Below are 19,714 nucleotides of genomic sequence, written 5' to 3'. Positions count from 1 at the left end.
AGTCTGTCTACCTGTGAGGATTCCTCTAGAACAGCTTTGGACGTATCTCTGTGATGTTTTGCAGACGGTCTGGCCTCTCACCAGCCATCGGTTGATTAGATGTTTTGCAGCGAGCTGCTGTTGGGCTCTGAATGTTAAAGGAGGCTTTTGGTTTCAATTTCTTCGGTGTGTCTTCAGCGTAGGTACAATCGATTTGTCCTGTTGGGGTGTTACAGCAAACTAGAGTTTCATTCAGCAGAGGCAGAGGTTTGTGTTTGTCTCGTTAAATGTGACTCCTCTGCTGCTTCCTGTTTGCAAACTATCTGGAGGAAGAACTTCACTGCTGGGGGTTGATAAGAAAGTCTGCACACACCAGAATTTAAGACCTTTGACGCTGAGTGTGTACGCGCCAAACATCTGCCACACGATGTGACGTATTCCTGCTGTAATGCTCTGCTTTCAACACTGCAATGAGGAGAAAACAATCCATAATTGAAAGGAAGCTGCTGGCGTCCAGCTACTGTAAATCAGAGAGAGAGAGAGAGTGAAACTGGAGATGGAGGATAGAAAAGGCACGTTGCACTATAACGTAACACAGAATGCCTTAGTTTGTGTCTTTATGTCTGCTACTGACCAAAAGGTCAAAGTTATAGATTTTATTTGACGCATTTGAAGCAAACTAGTTGGTGCATGATGCTGTCAGAGCAGGTTAATACGTCCCTCTGCTCCTCCGGTGGCCTTGCACCGTCAGTTCAAGTGTCAGCGGGTGGTTCGTCAGCTTAATTGTTCTAATCGGCCTCACCTGAGGAGGTGTGGATAGAAAGCATGGCTTAAAAGGCTGAGGAGACACGACTGCTGCAGAGCCTCATGGTGTCTCACCTGGTGTCGTCATGTTTCCACTGACTGACCTCCTGCTTGTGTCCCTCTGCAAGAGCTTGGTAGAGATCATCACGGTGTAATGCTGATTGAAAAGACTGATGATGACTGCCCTGATGCTGCATGAACTGATAAAAGTGACTGCACTGCCGTATTCAGAAAGGTACTAAACATATTTACCATGTTTTGTATTCTGAAAGAGGTTGACATTTAAGTGCTCATCAGCTCACTGAAAACCAAACCAGTTAGAAAACAGATCTGCTGCATCCAACAAGTGTTCCAATCACTGAGGCCTTTAGGAAATATTTGCATTTAGGAAACTCTCAAACACCAGGTTAGCCCTGGAGATGTCCCACTCCAGGCCTTCTTTAAATTATCAGATCAGGACTTCAGCCAAGCCTGAACCAGGCCAAACCACGTCCCTGTAGAGTCAAAACTTCCTTGTCCTCTTCTATTTTAAATCGGCAAGCGTCAGAGGCAGTTAGTAACTAGTGTAATGTGGATGTGTGGTGAGGTGGTAGTAGCTGATCATCTAAACAGAATCCATGGAGTCCACTCAGTCAAAGGCTGCACCCAAACAACAACAACAAACACTGAACGTTTAAAAGAAGAGAAAAGTTTCCTGGAGACAGCGTCAAGGAGAAACATCTTCCAGAGAGGGTTAGGGAGTTTATGGCAGCGTTGGATGACCAGAACATTTCTGGAGTAGAGAACACAAGGTACCAGCTACCCTCTCCACACTACATTAACTTTGACTGAAAGATTTATTGGACTGAATCCAGTCCACTCTAGGAGAAGACAAGGAAGACAAGGACAGACTTTAGGAAGCTACAGGAGACCAACTCTAGGAGAAGACAAGGAAGACAAGGACAGACTTTAGGAAGCTACAGGAGACCAACTCCAGGACATTTAGGATCAGATTGGACGATACTGAATATTAACAGATCGGTATCGGTATCGGATCCAGAGGCCAAATAAAAACTTGCTCCCTAACCGCAGATCAGAAGATTACGCAGTAGTCGTTCATCTGGTCCCAGGTTTGCTGTGAACATCCTGATTACATGCCGGTCGATTTAGAAACCACATAAATGAACGTGACTGCTTCCGTTGCCGCCAGGAGGTCACTGGTTCACCTCCCTCAGCAGCCGCTGTGACCCTGCGTCATGTCCCGGAGCCGGCTGACAGCTCTTTATCATTTTAACTCCATCAGCTCTACGGGTGAAATGTTAAAGCGTGGACGCTCCGACTGGACCGGGAGTCGTTTTTTCCTGCAGGCCTGATTTCATTTCACATGACTGATGGTTTTTTATTAGAGACTCCTGGTGTTCAGGGCTCAATATTTCAGAAGCATAACTTCATATATCATGTGAAATGTCACCTTCACTGGTATTTTCCTTCATTAAGGCTTTCCAGAGTCGCTATCAGCACAGCAGGCAAAACCTTTTTAAAAAGTCAAATGCTTCAGGAAATACTCCAGTGGGCTGTGAATTGAGTTTTAATGATTTGTAAGAATGTTTAAAATATATTTCCTCACCAACACTTTCTGTTAGATTGGAATCAATTCAGATCAAATGAAATTAAAGCTTCAGGACGACCTTGAGAGGAAACCACTGAGATAGAAGTCAGATAGATCCTACTCTCTGCTTCTTTGTATGTTTGGTGTTTCCAGACTTGATAATCATGTACCAAGCTGCGTTTTGTTTGTGAGCCACGGTTGTCTTGTTTCTTGGTGAATGTGACTTTCAGCTGTTGGTGTGTCCGACATTAAGCTTCACATGCAGCGCGTTAAGAAAACTGTCAGTTCAGTTCATAACTTTATTAACAGTAACTTGGTTTGCGGTGAATCCAGAAAGAAATTAAGTGAAGGGAGTGAAATATTAACCGAGTAATTTGATTGATGGATTTGTAAATTGAGGGCACGACGGACTAATTTGAGGTCGTTTCAGGATGACTTCCTGAGATAACCTCCAGGAATGCTCTTATTCTAACGTCCTCCTGATTCCTACGTATGTCCTGGCCTCCTGTGTCCACACCTGGTCTTAATATAAAGTGTCTCCACATGCGTCCCCAGCCAGCACTTGAGATCTGATCTCAGTTTGTGGTGGAGGGTGAAGGAAATGGGGAAGGAAGGATGGGTGAAAGGAAAGAAGAGAAGGAAGGAAGCTGACAGCTGTTGACTCTAATGAATGAGTTAAACTCCTCTTCCACAGATCAGCCCTGTTGAGTAGGTGGTCTTTAATGTGACCCAGGACTCATTGTGTGTTCACACTACCAAAGGAAGGAGGTCACATGTGTCCCAGACCACCTCCACATGTGGACTGACACCAGATCAGTGTTCACACCTGGATCTGTTTAACCTGGACACTAGAGACCAGATCAGGATGGATGTTAATGTGAGGGCCTCTGCTTCTCTGCTGATTAGATGCTTCAAACAGCCTGTTTCTAAATCCGAGCTTTTCAACATCTGCAACACAGAAGGGTTAAAGTGAGAAAGCCGAGCTGAGTGTTTGTTATTGAACACATCAGTGGAGTGTTTGAGTGTGTGTTGGTAACAGGAAGGTGTGAAGAGGAGGACTATTATCACAGTGTGAAGTGAGGAAACAGCGATTGGCCACTCTGCCGCCGCCTCCCCATTGACCCCCATTATAGCTGCATTAACAGGCGTCCTGCGGGATTAGATTGCCATCACAGAGTGAAAACACACGCAGCTTGAAACGCACCCAAGAGACACCGGAGGCTCCTCGGATAATCACAAAGTTATCTGCATCGCAAAGTGTTTGCCTCAAGAACTCTGAAACTTTCTAATATGAATACAGTAAATCTTTGCAGAGGGGTGACCAACAAGATACTAGAAGTTGTTCAATGTGCTGAAATATTAAATTCAATCAGTGCAGAGGAAAGCTGTGAATATCTGAACTGTTCTGATCGAGGTGCTGCAGAAAACCAAACGAACTCAGACGTTATTTAAAGCTGCATTAGTAGACGAAACACTGCCCCCTACAGGCAGAGGCAGGTACAGGTGTGTGTCACGGCTACATTTAATGCAGCTCTTTTCTTTTTTTTCTTTTTGAGATTATACTCTTATATTAGGGCTGTTAATTATGCTCCTGCAAATCAGATCGTTTGGAAAGAGCTGCATTACACAGAAGAGGCAGAAAACAGATTCTGTTCTGGATTGTGGAAAGTTCTGAGCAATGCTCCAAAACCTGGTCTAGAAACCGTCTGAAAACCATTCCTGTACCTGCTGTAACTCTACAACCTGCACCAACTAACCTTGAAGCCAGACCTATGTTTATGGTGGAAGGTTGTTCTGGAGTCTCTCTGATTCTGCTCGGGATGATCAAAGCACTTGGGGTGGGGCTTAATGTGGTGAATTAGTTTACAACACAATGGTTCTGATTGTTGTTTGATTGTTTCTACTATATCGGCCCATAATGAAATCCAGATGAAGTGTTACCAGGCTAGTAATGCTGTGGAAAGCAAGCAGATATTAAAGTGCAGTCATAATAAATATAATAAATATTTTTACACTGCGGAGGACAGTATTACGCCATGCCAAAGATCCTAAAAGAAGCAGAACAGGAAGAAAGAAGTAATGAAACTGGAGCAGAAGTGGATTTTTGTCATTCTTGGTTGGTTGTCAAGTTCAGTCTGACGCTTTTCTCTACGAGAACTGAGTTATCTCCAGTTTACTGTTGATATTACTAGATCAAGAAATGGAAACGGAGTCACATGGACAACAATATTCTGGACAGTAACAACTTATAATTTTCATATTTGTCTCATGTTGATGAGAGTGAAAAAAGCTTGGAAAGTGTCAGTACATTCTGGTTAGGTTTACATCTTTGGGTTAAATGTGCATTAGTCCCTGCAGACAGATACAACTAGTAGACCAGTTTAGGACGCTGTAATGTTTTTCTCATGAGGCTGATAAAATGTGATCATTGCAGTCTTTGCTGTAGCAGATTAGTAGAATGTGAAGTCAAGTCACTCCTGCTCAGATAAGGAGGCAGATAGTCTTGATTGTGCTTTTGCGTTCTGCAGGAGTTAAAACCAGGATTATTGTTTCTCCTTTTTGGGGCGGCAGCTCATTTGCATCAAGTTAAACTTTTCTCGTCTCTGAGTCGTGGTTCTGCAGCAGCCATCCAGAGAAAGTGATTCACGTCCTGCTGCAGCTCGTTGCTCTGTATCTGTGAACATGCAGTCGAATGAAATGCAAATGAAAATTTTATTATTGGTTTTCTGTCGATGCGTTGATGAAGCGCGCTGAAGTGAACACTCAGCTGCACGAGGAGATTAGAGCGGGAGTCGTTGTGTTTCCGTTTGAGTTTTCACTTAACCTTGACAAACCACATTGTTTGAAAGTTTAAAGACACGTGATTCTATCTTTGTAAACCTTTTAAAACCTCTAGTGTTTATTTAATACGTGTCATGCTCCTGAATCTGGTTGAGATTCGTATCGGTCCCTGAGGAGCTGAGATGAATGTTGGAGGCAGTTGATCCAAACATGTGAAACCTTCAGTGAGTACATAGCATGTGAGTTTGTAGTCCACATCCTCGGAGCCAAACACAGTATTTAGCATTCAGCTGATCTGTTTTACAGACAAACCTTGAGGAGGTTTGAGAACAAGTGCGCAAGATTCAGCATTATGGAAATTTAAAGGTACATCAGGGCGCGTGCAGATGTCTGCAGGGAAACTTCAAACACTGCACGACGTCTTGTTTTAGCGCCGTTATCTGCAGCGTCACAATTCATCGTTAAAATAGTACGAGGGCACGAAGACGCCTTCAAGCTCTCAGCCATGACAAACAGTACTCTAACCGCTCACTTTCTAGTGCTTCACTGATGGTTGCATCTTCTAGTGATTAAAAACGTATTTGCATTTTAAACTGGATCATGCAACATGCCAATATTTGCCACTTGGAGAAAATCAGGTTTAGTCTGGCAGCGTTGCATCCAGGCAGCAAACCAGCCCGTACCCTTCACGGCTGCTTCATCGCTGCATGACTTAGACTTTTAGAGAACAGGTGACAGGTTCTTTACGGTGTTTAACAGAAAATACAAATCTGACAGCAGATTTTTTTTCTAACTGCAGCAGCTGCTCCTTCTCTCGCCTAAAGGTGGTGCACGCTGGAGTGGAACTGCAGATCAATAGTAGATTATTAACTCTGTTTAAAATCAGTGTCTCCTTCATCTTCTGTAAAAAAAAAAAAATAATAATTTGAGATAATAAGAACACCTGCTCCGTCAGATAAAGACAGACAAATAGAAAGGAAGGTCATTAAATGGTTCACAGGAACAGATCGAGACGGAAAGACGTGATGAAGAACAAACAGGAGGATGAAGAAGATAAAAAAAAAAAACAGGCGAGAAAGGGAAAAACCAGACAGAGACAGAGACGGAGGGAAATAAACAAGTGAATGAAAGGGAGAGACAGAAAAGACGGAGATAAACAACGCTGGAGGAAAGAAAGACGACACACATGAGAAAGATGAAATGAGAGAAAGAAAAAAGATAAAGAAAAACAAACGAGACAAGAAAAGATGGAGAGAAAAACAGACAGAGAGAGAGAGAGAGAGAGGGGGGAACCAGACAGTGACACAGACAGACAGACGATTCACAATCAGCCCATGTCTGCTCCTCTTCCTCCTCTTCCTCCCATCCAGCACTCCTCCTCCTCATCTTCATCCTCTCATCCCTCCCTCCATTTTGTCCTCCTCCTCCTCCTCCTCCTCCTCTTCTTCCTCTCTGATGCTGTTCCAACACCTCGGGGCTTCAGCCTCACATCCACCATCCAACCCGCTAATGCTCCTCTGCTGCTGCTGCTGCTGCTGCTGCAGCGTAATCATCCGCCAAGAGAAAAAAATTAAATAAAGAAAAAAATCTGCTCTAAACGAAGGGAAACTGAAACAAAGACGACGGCGGCGGAGCTCCGTCTCGTGTGCGCCAACGTGCCTCCAACAGCGAGTAGAAACTCAAAGTGGAACGGCGGTTTAAAGCGGCGGTGGCGAGATTTCATTCTCAGCTCTGAGTCCTGTTTGACGAGCGTAACCTGATGGACGGGAGATGATCAGTCACCTCCATCTCCATCTCACGCCATTTACTCTTAAACTGAGACCACATTTCCCATCAGCCCCACTCGTGTTTTTAATGAAGCCAAGCACTGAGTCTTTGACACATTTGCAGAAGCATCCATTTAGAAAAGAGGCTTCGTTCCAGAAGGACTGTGGCGACGTGTTCGTCTGCAGGTGGAATATTGATGAGGAGGAGGAGGAGGAGGAGGAGGAGGAAGGGTTTAACATGCTCTTTGTTTGGGGACATCTCAGGAAGAAGTGCAAATATCTGCAGACTTCCAAAGAATCTGAGAACGTGCAGAACAGCAACTGGTTGATCTGGAACCTGTTCAGCTCCAAAAGCCTCGTGTAAAACACAGATGTCAGAGGTCAACAGTGACTCTGGTCTAATTAGTTTCATGTTAATCACAATGAAATGTTTATATTTTAACACAGACTCTGTGGGTTTGTTCCGGGCTAAAGAGCTCGAGCCTGCTCCCTGATGATGCCCTGAGTCTCAAAGCAAAGGTGGTAATATTAAAACACAGAGACTCTAAGAAAACAGCTTCAAACTGTGCAGAAAGCAGGTGCATGATGAATGAGAACCTTTACTCTCAAAATGAAACTGTCAGGACGTTAGAAATAAAGCGTGCATGCAGGTAGATCCTGTATCTGACGATGCATTTTTTTTTTTAAACATTTCTACATTTTAAGACTCGTCACGGCACAGCGCTGAAGGAAAATGTGACGAACTGAGCAGGTAAATCAGAGCAGAGGAGCAGCAGATTCTACACTGACGTGGAGTTTCAGAGTCTAAATTATTGATGAGCAGAATATTAGATCAAGGCCTCGGTAATTTCTGTCCACATTCAGCCGCTAATGCGACACAGCAAACTTGTCGCCAGAGGAGTGAAAGCTGCAAACAAACTCATTATTAATTAAAAAATGAGCAGAGCCAAAGTGCCCGGTGATAACTCCCTCTCTGATCAAGTCCAGTGAACTGCGGAGGATAAATTATTCAGCTGAGCAGAAAGCAGGACGTATGAGTCTCCAACCTCGGCGCCGGTGTCACCGAGACTAATTTGTGTACTTTTCTGCACCTGCTGAATAACTAACGCAGCCCCGTGGCGGAGGTGTGGGTCTGTTTCTGTCCTCTAGCTGGAGGTTTCTATCTTTAGGCTGCTAGCGGAGGAGGCTAACGGGTGAGCAGTGATTTGAATGAGTTGCCCGGTTAGCTCAGAGGCCGGGTGTTTGGCCCTCCAGCAGCAGAGCTCGTCACATAATAAAACATTTTATTGTAGGTGTCATTTAGGTCTGGAGCGAATTTAAAGCGTTTGTTTGATCTCCTCTGGTCGGACCGTACCTCGTTGTGGTTCCTGTTGGCGTCCTCTCAGAAACAGAATTATGTTTTTACAGTGACGGACGGAGCAAAGGTGGAAGGAAAGTGTTGCTATAAAATCACCGTCTAAGGCAGGGGTGACAGACTTGACCTGAATTTGCAAAATGACATACACTGATCAGCCACAACATAACGACCACTGACAGGAGAAGTGAATAACATTTAAACCATCTTGTGACAGTTCAGTGTTCTGCTGGGAAACTTTTGGACCTGGCATTCATTGGTGTGGATGTTACTTAGACATGTAGCACCCACCTAGACCAGACCAGACACCCCCACCCCATAGCAATGACACTCCTTGATGGCAGCAGCCATCCCCAGCAGGATGCAGCCTGACACAGACACACACACAAAAACACTTTAGGAACAACTAAAAAAAAACATGAAGAACAGCACAAGGTGTTGACCTGGCCTCCAAATTCACTAGATCCCAAACTGATCAAGTATCTGTGGGATGATCCACAGAGGCTCCTCCCCTCAAAGGCCCCCCCACTAACAACAGGACACCCTCAGAAGGCCCATGTCCATTCTCTGATGAGTCACCACAAGGGAGACCTGCACAATATTAGGCAGGAACATTTAACTTTAGTATTTCAATAAAAGCAGTGTGCCTGTAAACCAGCCCATCAGACAGCTGGCTGATCAGCCATCAAGACATAATGAGAGTAAGTCATCCGGTCTGTCAGTAACTCAGTCGACCGATGGGACGTCCCGTTGGCCAGTTGTGGCAACAGCATAGTGTGAGATTATCTGGAGCATGTGATTTATGTGTTTACACCCCTCACCCTCTCTCTCTCTCTCTCTGACTGTGTTTCCTCCATCTCCACCTGAGTGCCTCTCTCTCCGTCTGCCTCCCCCCTCCTCCCCTCCCCCCAGGTCTGACTCACTCTTTCGCCTTCCCCCCTTCCTTAAATGCTCCAGTGTGATTCACTGATCTGCTGATTCATTCATTAAAATCCTCACAACGTGTTACAACCGATAAATGTTTTAATGGAGGAGTGTGGTGATGTTAAAGCTAACGTATGTCTAACAAACACACCGTGTTGCTTCAGAACCAAGAACACGCTAAACAGGATCTGGTGGTTTTTTAGATCTTCCATTAACATCCATACATCCTGAGTGATCTGGTCTCTAGTGTCCCCCTCTTCTTTCCTTCCTTCCTTTTCCCTCCCATCCTTCTTTCCTTCCATGCTTCTGTCCTTTTCTTCTTCCCTTCCTTCCTTCCTTGCCTCGATACTTCTGATTCCTTCTTTCCTTCCTTTTCTTCTTTCATTCCTTTGTTCCTTCCTTCCATCATTTCTTCTGTCCATCATTCCTTCCTTCTTTTCTTCTTCCTCCCTTCCTTCTTTCTCTGATTGCTTTCTTCTGTCCTTTTCTCATGCATTCCAGCCTTCCTTCCTTCCTCCTTCCATCCTTTCCATGTTTCCTTCCTTCCTTCTTTCTTTCTTTCTTTCTTTCCTTCCTTCTTTCCCTCCCTACTTCCCTTTGTCTTAAGATTAGATCTTAACATGTGAGAGTCTTTCCATCTGGTTCCAACATCTGGATCATGTCTCCAAGTCAACCAGCAGCTGTTGATGGTTCTGATCCAGCGGTAGGTAGAGATCCATTAGAGACAGCAGCTGCTACAATATTCTACTGACCACATGATGGCGCTGCTGATTTACAGACACACAAACTGAGATCAGATCTCAAGTGCTGGCTGGGGACGCATGTGGAGACACATTTATATTAAGACCAGGTGGAGACACAGGGACTTAGAGATGGACAGGTGAGATCAGGATGTCCTGGTTGGATGTAAAGATCTTCTGCTGCTTTAATTTGGACATTAATTGGAAAATCAAACAACTTTACAGTCTTCAGTTTCTTACATTCTCTTTAAAGTGGACTTGACAGAGCTTGACTATCGCATCTTAGCCGGGCGATCAAACAGAAATTTCTCGTAGGAATCATCAAACATCGGTTGATGAAAGTCAAGAGGCAAACTCCAAATTCAGCTTCTGGGAGCCGCTGCCGTCTGATGCAAGCTTTGCTGCATCCCGTCGTTTGGTTTTAAAGGGAGGAGGGAGGAGTGTCCCACATCAAATCACACAGGGCGTGGGTTTTAGGAGTGTGACCGATTAGGAAACGTCGTAATTGCGTCGCATTTCCCGCCGAGATTCTCTATTATGTTACACTTCATTCCCCATTCACTGCACAGTCTAGACCAGACTAATTGAGTGTCTATGGCTTTGATTTAGACTATTAACCATCTGTGCCTCTCCCTCCCTCCCTCTCTGCCCATGTTCTCACCCCCTCTTTCCTCACCCCTGCCACTTTCTCTCTCTATTTTTCTCTGCAGGAGTTTGGAGGTCTAGTAGGATGCTGAGTATCTTTCCTCCTCGCCAATGCTCTCCACATTGCTCTCCATGACCTGAGAGCACCAACACAAGAGGGAGGAACGAAACACCAGAGAGAGACAGAAAGAGGAGGGCAGAAGGCCAGGGAAGGAAGGAAGGAGCACACTTTTTTTTTGTTGTTATTGTTTGTTTTCCCTTTCTGAGATGGCGGCGACGGAGGCCAGTGCGGCGCCGGTGGTCCAGGAAGACGGAAAAACCCCAGAGAGCAAGCCGGCCGAGGCCGAGCAGCCGGCGAACAACGCAAACTCAGAGACTGTCAACAGCGAGGTTGTCGATAAAGACGGCACAGCTGTCAACAGCGAGGTTGTCGATAACAAAGAGACTGTGAATAACGACACAGCGGCGGCTCCGGCCGAAACCGAAGAAGGAGGAGAAGCAGCAGCAGCAGCAGGTGGTGAGTCGGCACCTCCTCAGAGCTCAGAAAACACCTCGGCCGAGCACAAGACCTCCTTCCTGGACTCCTTCCTCAACAAGAGCGGCCTGGGGAAGGTGATGGGAGGACGGAAGAAGAAGGAGCATAGCACGGCCGCCGGAGGAGGAGGAGGAGAGGAGAGCGCAGCCGAAGGAGGCGAGAAAGAGGGAGAAAAAGGAGGCGAGGAAACTGCGGCAGCGGAGGGCGGAGCGGAAGGAGGCGCAGAAGGAGAGGCGGCGACGGAGAAAGCTGCAGAAAACGCAGAGAAGGAGGAGGAGAAGAAAGCAGAGAAAGGTAAACCGGCGGAGGCGAAATCCACAGTTCGAGATCTGATCAGGAAGCCGGTGGCGAGGATCTTCTCCCACCGCAGCACCGAGAAGAAAGACGCCGCCACCGCAGAACCCCTGAAACAAGCAAAGGTCCGGTCTAAGTCCCTGGACCGGCTGGAAGATCCCGAAGCACTTAACGCCGCCGAAAACTCCACTGTAGAGGAGGGAGGTGCCGCAGGAGAAGCAGAGGGAGGCGCAGAGGGAGGTGCAGAGGGAGGCGCTGAGGGAGGCGCGGAGGAAGAGCAGAAGGCCTCGTCCTCCTCGGCGACGACTAAGCACATGAAGCGCTGGCACTCCTTCAAGAAACTCATGGCTCAGAAGGCGCACAAGAAGAGCGGAGGAGGAGGAGGAGGAGGAGAGGATGGGAAGGAGGAAGGAGCAGAAGAAGAAGGTGGTAGAGACTCCTCCACGCTGGACTCCAAGGAGTCGGGGCAGAAGAGGTGGAAGCTGAAACGCTCCTGGACCTTCCAGGGTCTGAAGAGGGACACGTCCATGGTCGGCATCAGCGGCAAAACCAAGAGCTCCGACAAAGACTCTGCCGACAACGCCAAGCCAGAGGAGGCGGCAGGAGCAGCAGAGGGAGGAGAGGAGGCCAAGGCAGAAGGAGGAGCAGAGGAGGCCAAGACGGAGGGAGGGGAGGAGAAGGAGAAAGCAGAGGGAGGCGAGGAGGAGAAGGAGGAGAAGGAGAAGGAGGAGAAGGCGGCGGCGGCGACGGCAGCAGGAGGTGGAACGGTGACGCAACACGCCAACGAGATCTGGACCTCCTTCAAGAAGCGCGTCATCCCCAAGAGCAAACGCGCAAACACAGAGTGCGCCCCCAGCGGGGAGGAGGACGCAACTGCAGCGGCCGCCTCAGGTGAGATCAGAATCATCCTCTCAGCGTTTCACGTTTCACTTCATCCCAACGACTGTTTAAAAGCTGAGCTCTCTCTGGGGGAGGAGGTGATCCAACTGAACATTCTCCCAAATTAAATATTCAACGGTCGATGTTAAATTCAAATTACACCCAAGCTTCGGTCAACAGAAAATAATAAAGTTAGCAGAGTTTCTGCTCCCGTTTCTTTAAATACGACCGCTCTGACTTTGACACAATCTCATATTTTACTGCTTCTTTGTAGGAAATTTGTAGTTTCTCTTAAATGTCAGACTTTCTCAAAGATCACAACTCGTCTTATTACTCCTGAAGACATCTAACCTTGAACTCCTCCTCTTCGATACAGGTGAAGAAGGAGCAGCGGAGGAAGGCAAAGACGGCAAATCAGCCAAGGCCAAGCGCTCGCATTTCGGCCGCGCGGTTTCCCTGAAGAACTTCATCCTGCGAAAGGGCAAGTCCAGCAGCGTGGACATGGGCGAGGGCACCAAGGAGGAGGAGGAGGCCGCACAGGCGGGAGAAGCGGCGGAGGAAGGAGGCGCCGACGGCGAGGCCGCCGCGGAGACCAACGACAAAGATGCAGCAGAGGCCGAGAAGACACCGGCACCGGAGGAGAGCGGAGGGGAGGCGGCAAAGGAAGAGGCGAAGGAGGCGCCGAAGGAGGTGGCGAAGGAGGCGGAGAAGACACCGAGCGAAACCCCGGTGACCAACGGAGAGAACGGCTGCACCAACGGCACGGCGGAGGAGAACGCCACACACAATCACCAGGAGGACGAGGAGGAGGAGAAGAAGAAGACGACGGGGAGCAGCCCCGTGAAGAAGAGCAAGGAGGCGGGAGGAGTGAAAGACGAGGCCAACGCCAAGATCATCAACGCCACGGCGGCGGTGAACAGCGGTGAGTTAGAGCGCGCCGGCCGGGACTCTGAAGAAGAAACTAACAAGAGACCAGAGCAACGAGAAGCACCAGCACTAACTAACCAGAGCAGAGAGCTAGCGCTAGCTGTTAGCGGGGAGGAGGAGGGGGAGGAGGGGGAGGAGGGGGAGGCAGACTCGCCACAAAATGGAGGTTATCACTGTCATGCAGAGTCATGTGGCCAGGGAGAGAGGGAGGAGGAGGAGGAGGAGGAGGAGGAGGAGATGAGGAAGAGGGATCTTCGAGAGGCAGCGGTGGCCATCGTTCAAAACGTGATGTCAGCGGCGACCGACCAATTAGAGAGGGAGTTGTGTGTGGATAACGGTTTAAACGGTTGCTACGACGCCGACGTCAGATACCAATAACACAAACACTGATGCACAAGGTTTATCACAACGGAACCAAATGTCCAGGTCACGAGTTAGCAACAGGTTAGCTCGCATACGCTAGCACACGAGTAGAAAGAATCGTTTAGGAAATAAATGTTTAGTTAGACGAGAACATGACAGAGGATCAGGAGGCTAACGAGGCGTCTTAATATAAAGACTGGAAGCCTGATTTGTCCAACACCTCTACACTGGGGCTGGGTATCGCTGCAGATTTCCTGAAATCAAGATCGGTTGATTTTTCTTTTTACAAAGCAGCATCCATTCTCATGATCAGTCTCCATTTTAGACACTTTTTCTGTGGACATGTTTCACGGGTCTCTGTGCAGACGTCTATAAAAGTAAAGCAGACTTCGTTTCACTCATATTTAAAGATCTTCTTGCGGTTTTATCTTCTTTTCTTCTTCTTTTCTTGTGCACACGTGTGGAAAATGCACCTAACTTTTGATCAATTCACTACTTTCTTACATTTTAATCTACATTCTTCACACAAAACTGTAAATTCACCAACGAAGGAGACGACCTGTCTAGCAATTAAAAGCCCTTCACTGCACCCTTTCACTGCATAATGAGGTTGTTGGTATATTTTTAAAGGCCGACGGTTTCCCCTCGCTTCCAGTCTTTGTGCTAAGCTAGGCTAACCACGCCCGCCACAGAGATGCACACACACAACCACAAATATATATACTGTACATATATAGTGTATTTATAGGCATGCAGTCTTCCCTGGGTGATTGCACGATCAAAAGTAATGCAGTTAAAACCTAAATCCCTTTAAAGAAGCCGTAGTTGTTGTTGTTGTGAGAGTTAATCCCCTGTGAGTGTTCAGAAAGCTGAAGCATTTTCATTTATTGACGGCCGTGATTTCATCAGCTAAAGTTCATGAACAGCCGGACAAGGAGGACAAGGAGGAGTCAGGTGCAGGTTCCCAGAGCGGCTATGCCTAGCTGTTCCTGAGCTTGTAGAACAATGTGAGATTAGCTGCAGCGTGGATGCACAGATCTGACAGTGGCTGTACAAAGTAGTTTTAGACTCGAAGACGTGAACTGACCGAGGCCTGAGAAGAATCGTAGCATCTCCCGACAGTCCAAGCTTCCCTTTCCTTTCTCCTGAGGTGCTCTGCTGGGTGTACTCGCTCTTCACTTTAAAACCGTTTCACACGTTCCCACCAGGGGAGCTGGTGCTGCTGCTGGACATCGAGTGAGAGTAGGAGGTGAACGGTGTCGGTGGACTAGAAGGCGTTCTGCTCGTCCCTCCATTATTTATCAGCGAGGCTCGGTGTCCAGCAGCCGCCTCGCTCTGATCTCACGCAGACGCCTCGTGGCTCCCACCGCTGCTGCTGCTGCTGCAACTTATCGGCCGCTCAGAAACTGAAATGTTCAACACAAGCTGAAAAAAGCAACACGTGTTTGGGATAGGTGAAACCCATGCACCTGCTGCACATGCAGAGTTACGTATGAGATGGTTAAAACTAGACTGCAGCATTATATCCATGAGATTCAGTCGCTGAATCCTGCCGTACGTATTCATCTGCTCTGATTAGTCGCAGGAAATTGCACAAGTTGACGTAAAGAGTTGAAACCTGGTGCTTTTCAATGACACACACTCACCTTGATCCAGCACCTTTTTGACTAGATTAGATGTTGTTAAATCTTAAGTGTCCACCTGCACAGAACAACTAAAAGCACAAAAAATTCCTGCACAATTCTGCTTTTTTAGAGCGTTTACATGCTCCCAGTTAGAAAACCATCAAACCGAAAACTGTGCTAAGTGTTAGCGGCTCCTAGACTCTGATGAACGATCAACCTGGCTACTGTTCAAGCAAAGAATTAACGAGATTAAACCCTAAATAAATGCTTCAAGGTGTCATGGCTGCACTACTGCGATAACGACCAAAAATCATACCTCAATATTTTTTCCACTAATTAATAACAGAGATGGTTCTGAGTCAAAGCCACAGATGTCAGCAGACACTCTGGTTAACACACTCGTGTACATTTCTAAGGAAAATAAAATAAAATAAAATAAACTGCTCTTTGGATAAAATAAAGCAAGGTGAAGGTATCGTCGGTCATCATCTGTTTTAAATATGAACCTATATGACCTGAAGGGTTTGTGTACTTTTTGGTATTTCAAGTTTGGTCGTAGAAGAAATAAATAAGAGTTTATTTGACATAGAACAAGTAAATTTACCTTTGGTCCTTCAATCTATGAAACCAGAAAACAGAAAGAGAAGTAAAGGAGAAACCAGTGGTTATTAGATTCATAGAGAAGAAGAAGAAGAAGAAGTTGTTTCCATCAGTCAACTTCTCAATCTGGAGAAGAACCAGGTTTATTTAGTGCTGAACATAATGATCCATGGACCAGAGAGACCTGGACCAGAGAGACCTGGACCAGTGGTCACCATTGAGACTATGGAGACTTTTGGATTTAAAATTTTAAACAAATCTAATAACAGCTGTTTTTTTTCCAATTTTCGTTTCTGGTTTTAAAAGCAAACTTGAAATACCAAAAAAAAAATAATAATAAATGCACGGACCCTGTAGGCTGCTGCTTTCATGGCTGCTGTAGTCTAAAGCGTTGCTGAAAGACTCGTGCATCAAATTATTAAAAATGAGTCTGCAGGCAAGAGGTGTCTTCCAGTCAACCCTGACAGCTGTTACAGAAATAGTATCACCAATAGTGAGTTGGTGTTTTTACTGGACGGTGGCGAGTCCTCTACTCCGTCTTTCTTCCACGCCGGTGCTGGATGACACCGAGCTGCAGTCACACCAGAACGATTCAAATCTGGTTTTACCACAAATCTTAGTTTAGCATGAGAAACACGGGAAGGGTTTATAGGTAGCAGGTGAACAAAGAGTTTAGGCCGTGCAGACCTTCAACCTTTTGAGCTTTGGCCTCCTCCTCCTCCTCCTGGATCCTGCAGCCACTAGCTGCTAGCGCTAACTAGCCGTAGCTTACATAGTTAGCTCTGTTTTTGCAGAAAAGCTGGTTTAGCAGACATCAGTAGATCTGAGTCCATCAACGGATTAGTGGGCAAAAAAAATAAAAAATGTCTCTGAAACGAGGAGCGAGGAACAGAAAGACAGACTTCAGGGATTAAAGGAGAGCTCCGAGCACAAAGAGAACGAGCCGACGCCAGGTAGAGACGAGGAGGTGTTCCCGTTACCTGCCATGGGTCCATGTGTGTCCTGGTGTTTGTTTTGTGTTTAACACGGAAATAACTCCACATCTGTACTAAACCACTAAACACACATACCACATATAACCCTTTTTATATGACTGTTTATTATTATTATTATTATTATTATTATTATCTTTTTTCCCACTACCTATTTTTTAATACATTTTTTCAATCTCTTCTGTTATCATTTACCAGACAAAAAGGCGGGAAACGTGTGAGGCCACACAAAGAGGATTAGAACTGCCCGGGATTCGCTGAGCAAGGAGCTCTTGAGCCCTACCCCAACCCCCAGCTCCTCCTTCCTCCTTCCTCCCTCCTCCCTTCATCCCTCCTCCTCCTCCTCCTTCTCCTCCTCCTTCCTCCCGAGTAAGCGGAGTAATCACGTGTTAACAGATCGCCACGGTGACAACGAGACAGAGAATGAGATGCAATTCATGTAGATGAGAAGAATAATAATTACTCAGAAAGCAATAATTCAAGCCCTTCTTTTTCACCTCCCCCTCCATCCATCCATCCATCCATCCATCCATCCCCTCCGTCCAGTACAAACCAACATCCAGTGTTTTTTATCTTTTCTTTGCTTGTCTGTGAGATTTTATATTGTCTACGAGAGGAAAGAAAAATGCAGAAGTGTAAAAAAAAATAAAAAATAAAAAAAAATAATGAAAATCGAGACATTCCACCCCAACCCCCCACCCTTTACCTCCACACACCCCGCCCCTCCCTTTAAGCCCCTCCTCCTCATGGAGCTACTTTAAACTCTGCTCTCTGTCTCTACCGACTCCTGATTGGTTGGAATTTGAAGAACAAAAAAAAATAAAAGAAAAAAGTAAAAAAAAGAAACAGACTGTTAGTTTTATATCGACGGCCATTTTGGTTTGTAGTCCCTCACCCCTTGCCAATCACCCCCCTCTTTTGCCCCCTCTTTTGCCCCATCTGCCCCCCCCCACAGTAGTATTTGACAGTACAGCAGGACCATGTTGCTACAGTATATAAACTGCCCTGAGGACTGCCACAACCAACCCCCCCCCCACCCCCTCAACCCACCCCTCCAATAAAACCAACACTGCAATGTCTTCAGCTCTGTGTGTTTAATGTTTTTAGACTGTTATATTGTGTACATGAATTTAAAAAAAGAAAAAAAAAGAAAAAAAAAAGAAAGAAACAACACCATTGAATATTGAAGTCAAAATGTTTTTGTTTTTTTTGGTTTATTTCCTGATTTTCTTTTTTTTTTAAACACATCTTCTCACTGTTTGAGCAGTCTGACAATATGCTGTAATTAAAAAAAGATAATAATAATAATGATGATGATGATGATGATGACGATGATGTTTTTGTTGGTCCAAGTTTTTCCACATGTCCGCTAGCAAATTGTCAAGAAAAAAAAACAAAAAATAGTACAATAAAGACTAAAATCTAACAACTAAACCTCCAGGCGTTCTTTTTCTATTTTTATCTGGATGATTGAAGTGTTGTGTGCAGGAGGAGGAGGAGGGAGGGGACGGATGGAGGGAGGAAGGGGCGGGACGTTCTGCTGGAACACCATTGGACGTCCATTAATCTGTGCATTGATAATCTCATCCCTTTACGTAATGGGCTGAATAATACCAGATTTCTTTGTATTAAACTAGATCTGCATGTATTATCTGGCAGCAGGCTGCTGGTTTCATGTCGTCCATATGCCGCCTCAAACACTTCCAGAGTATTTAGATTTCTCACACGTGGATATAAAAAAAGAAAAGATTTGAAAAGCACCCGGTGACCTCTGACCTTCTTATTACAACTGAGAATAAATTCCTTGCAGGTTGGGGGAAGATGCACACAAAGTTTGAAAGAATTAACAAATATAATCTCTTACAGAAGTTTTATTTTATTTTAATAACCGAATATTTTAACCCTTTAAAACTGAATATGTTGCCAGTGGCACGTTTGTGCGAGCTCACTTTGGATTTACCGTAATTACAAGTCAAACTCTACGGTTTTTATTGTCATTTCAGCCACATATAGAAGGAGCAGTACATTCCTCCAGGACCATGGAGCTACACGAAGACATGGGACTAAGTACAATGAAAGGGACTGAGCATAATGTGGACGTGTGCAAGATGATGCAAATAATATGAAAACAGTGCAACGAGAGACAGTGCAAAGACAAACGATGCAAACAAAAGACAAAAGAGAGCAGGGCTGACTAATACAGAGTAGGAGTTAGGGTTGGTTGTAAACATTTGACTGATTAGCAGCATAATGTGTGCAAATCGGAAAAACTGCAACGGCTCCTGGAAGCTGAGACGTTGCCCTTTACGACCAATGTGGTGTCATTACGGTAATTTCCATTACGCCTCTCCTATGCTCTGATAACACACAGTCATTTGTAATTTGGACACGTTGAGGCTCAGGTGTTAAGGGGTTAAGAGGACATGAAAACGTCCCGTTGCCTTTAGTGTCTCGGTTAAAGAGTGAGTCACGTGGTGTGTTTTTTAAACGGGGCCCCTCTGAGGGTCCACGGGCCACATGTTGGGACTCACAGCAGCAGTAATAACACATGTCTCGCCGTCTGCAACGAAGTGTGCGGTGACGATAATTCCCTACTGTCAGTTGAAATCGGCAGCATACTGTCTTGCTGTCAGGCCAAATCTCTGGGATTATGTTATTACAGCCGTAATGCCAGAGTACAGTAGCTACACACACACACACACACACACACACACACACACACACACTGGGAGGAAAACTGATGGTTTAAACACGTCTTAATGGACAAAGTGGGTTAATGATGGTCGTGGGTTTTTGTGCCGTGGGTTGAAAACTGGCTCGGCCTCATTTAAAGGAGCAGGAAGCGGAAGCAGAGCGGCAGATGGAGGACGGCGTGGGTGAAGACGTCGTCCGTAGATTTGTCTTTCTTTTGGGTCACA

General features: G+C 45.9%; 2 protein-coding genes across 2 annotated transcripts in view; both read left to right on the top strand.

The window, feature by feature from the left end:
• The window catches only part of capns1b (calpain, small subunit 1 b), a 118,761-nt gene that overhangs the window by 69,512 nt on the left and 29,535 nt on the right, over nucleotides 1–19,714 (top strand). The window lies entirely within an intron of this gene.
• On the top strand, nucleotides 1,004–18,143 carry LOC311498677 (uncharacterized protein). The gene is made up of 4 exons (XM_084559372.1): nucleotides 1,004–1,018; nucleotides 10,647–12,301; nucleotides 12,666–13,211; nucleotides 16,995–18,143. The coding sequence occupies exons 2-4, from the start codon at nucleotides 10,849–10,851 to the stop codon at nucleotides 17,015–17,017; spliced, it is 2,022 nt and encodes a 673-aa protein (XP_084415498.1). The 5' UTR covers nucleotides 1,004–1,018; nucleotides 10,647–10,848; the 3' UTR covers nucleotides 17,018–18,143.

The sequence above is a fragment of the Chelon labrosus genome (genome assembly GCF_963514085.1).
Source record: "Chelon labrosus genome assembly, chromosome: 13".
NCBI classification, from domain to species: Eukaryota; Metazoa; Chordata; class Actinopteri; order Mugiliformes; family Mugilidae; genus Chelon; species Chelon labrosus.
The sequence above is the reverse complement of the archived record's forward strand: the minus strand, read 5'-3'. Positions and strand labels throughout refer to the sequence as shown.

Coding starts and splice junctions, on each gene's coding strand:
- LOC311498677 (XM_084559372.1), top strand. CDS start 10,849: ATGGCGGCGACGGAGGCCAGTGCGGCGCCGGTGGTCCAGGAAGACGGA. Junction 12,302..12,665: donor AACTGCAGCGGCCGCCTCAG/GTGAGATCAGAA, acceptor TCTTCGATACAG/GTGAAGAAGGAGCAGCGGAG. Junction 13,212..16,994: donor CACGGCGGCGGTGAACAGCG/GTGAGTTAGAGC, acceptor ATCATTTACCAG/ACAAAAAGGCGGGAAACGTG.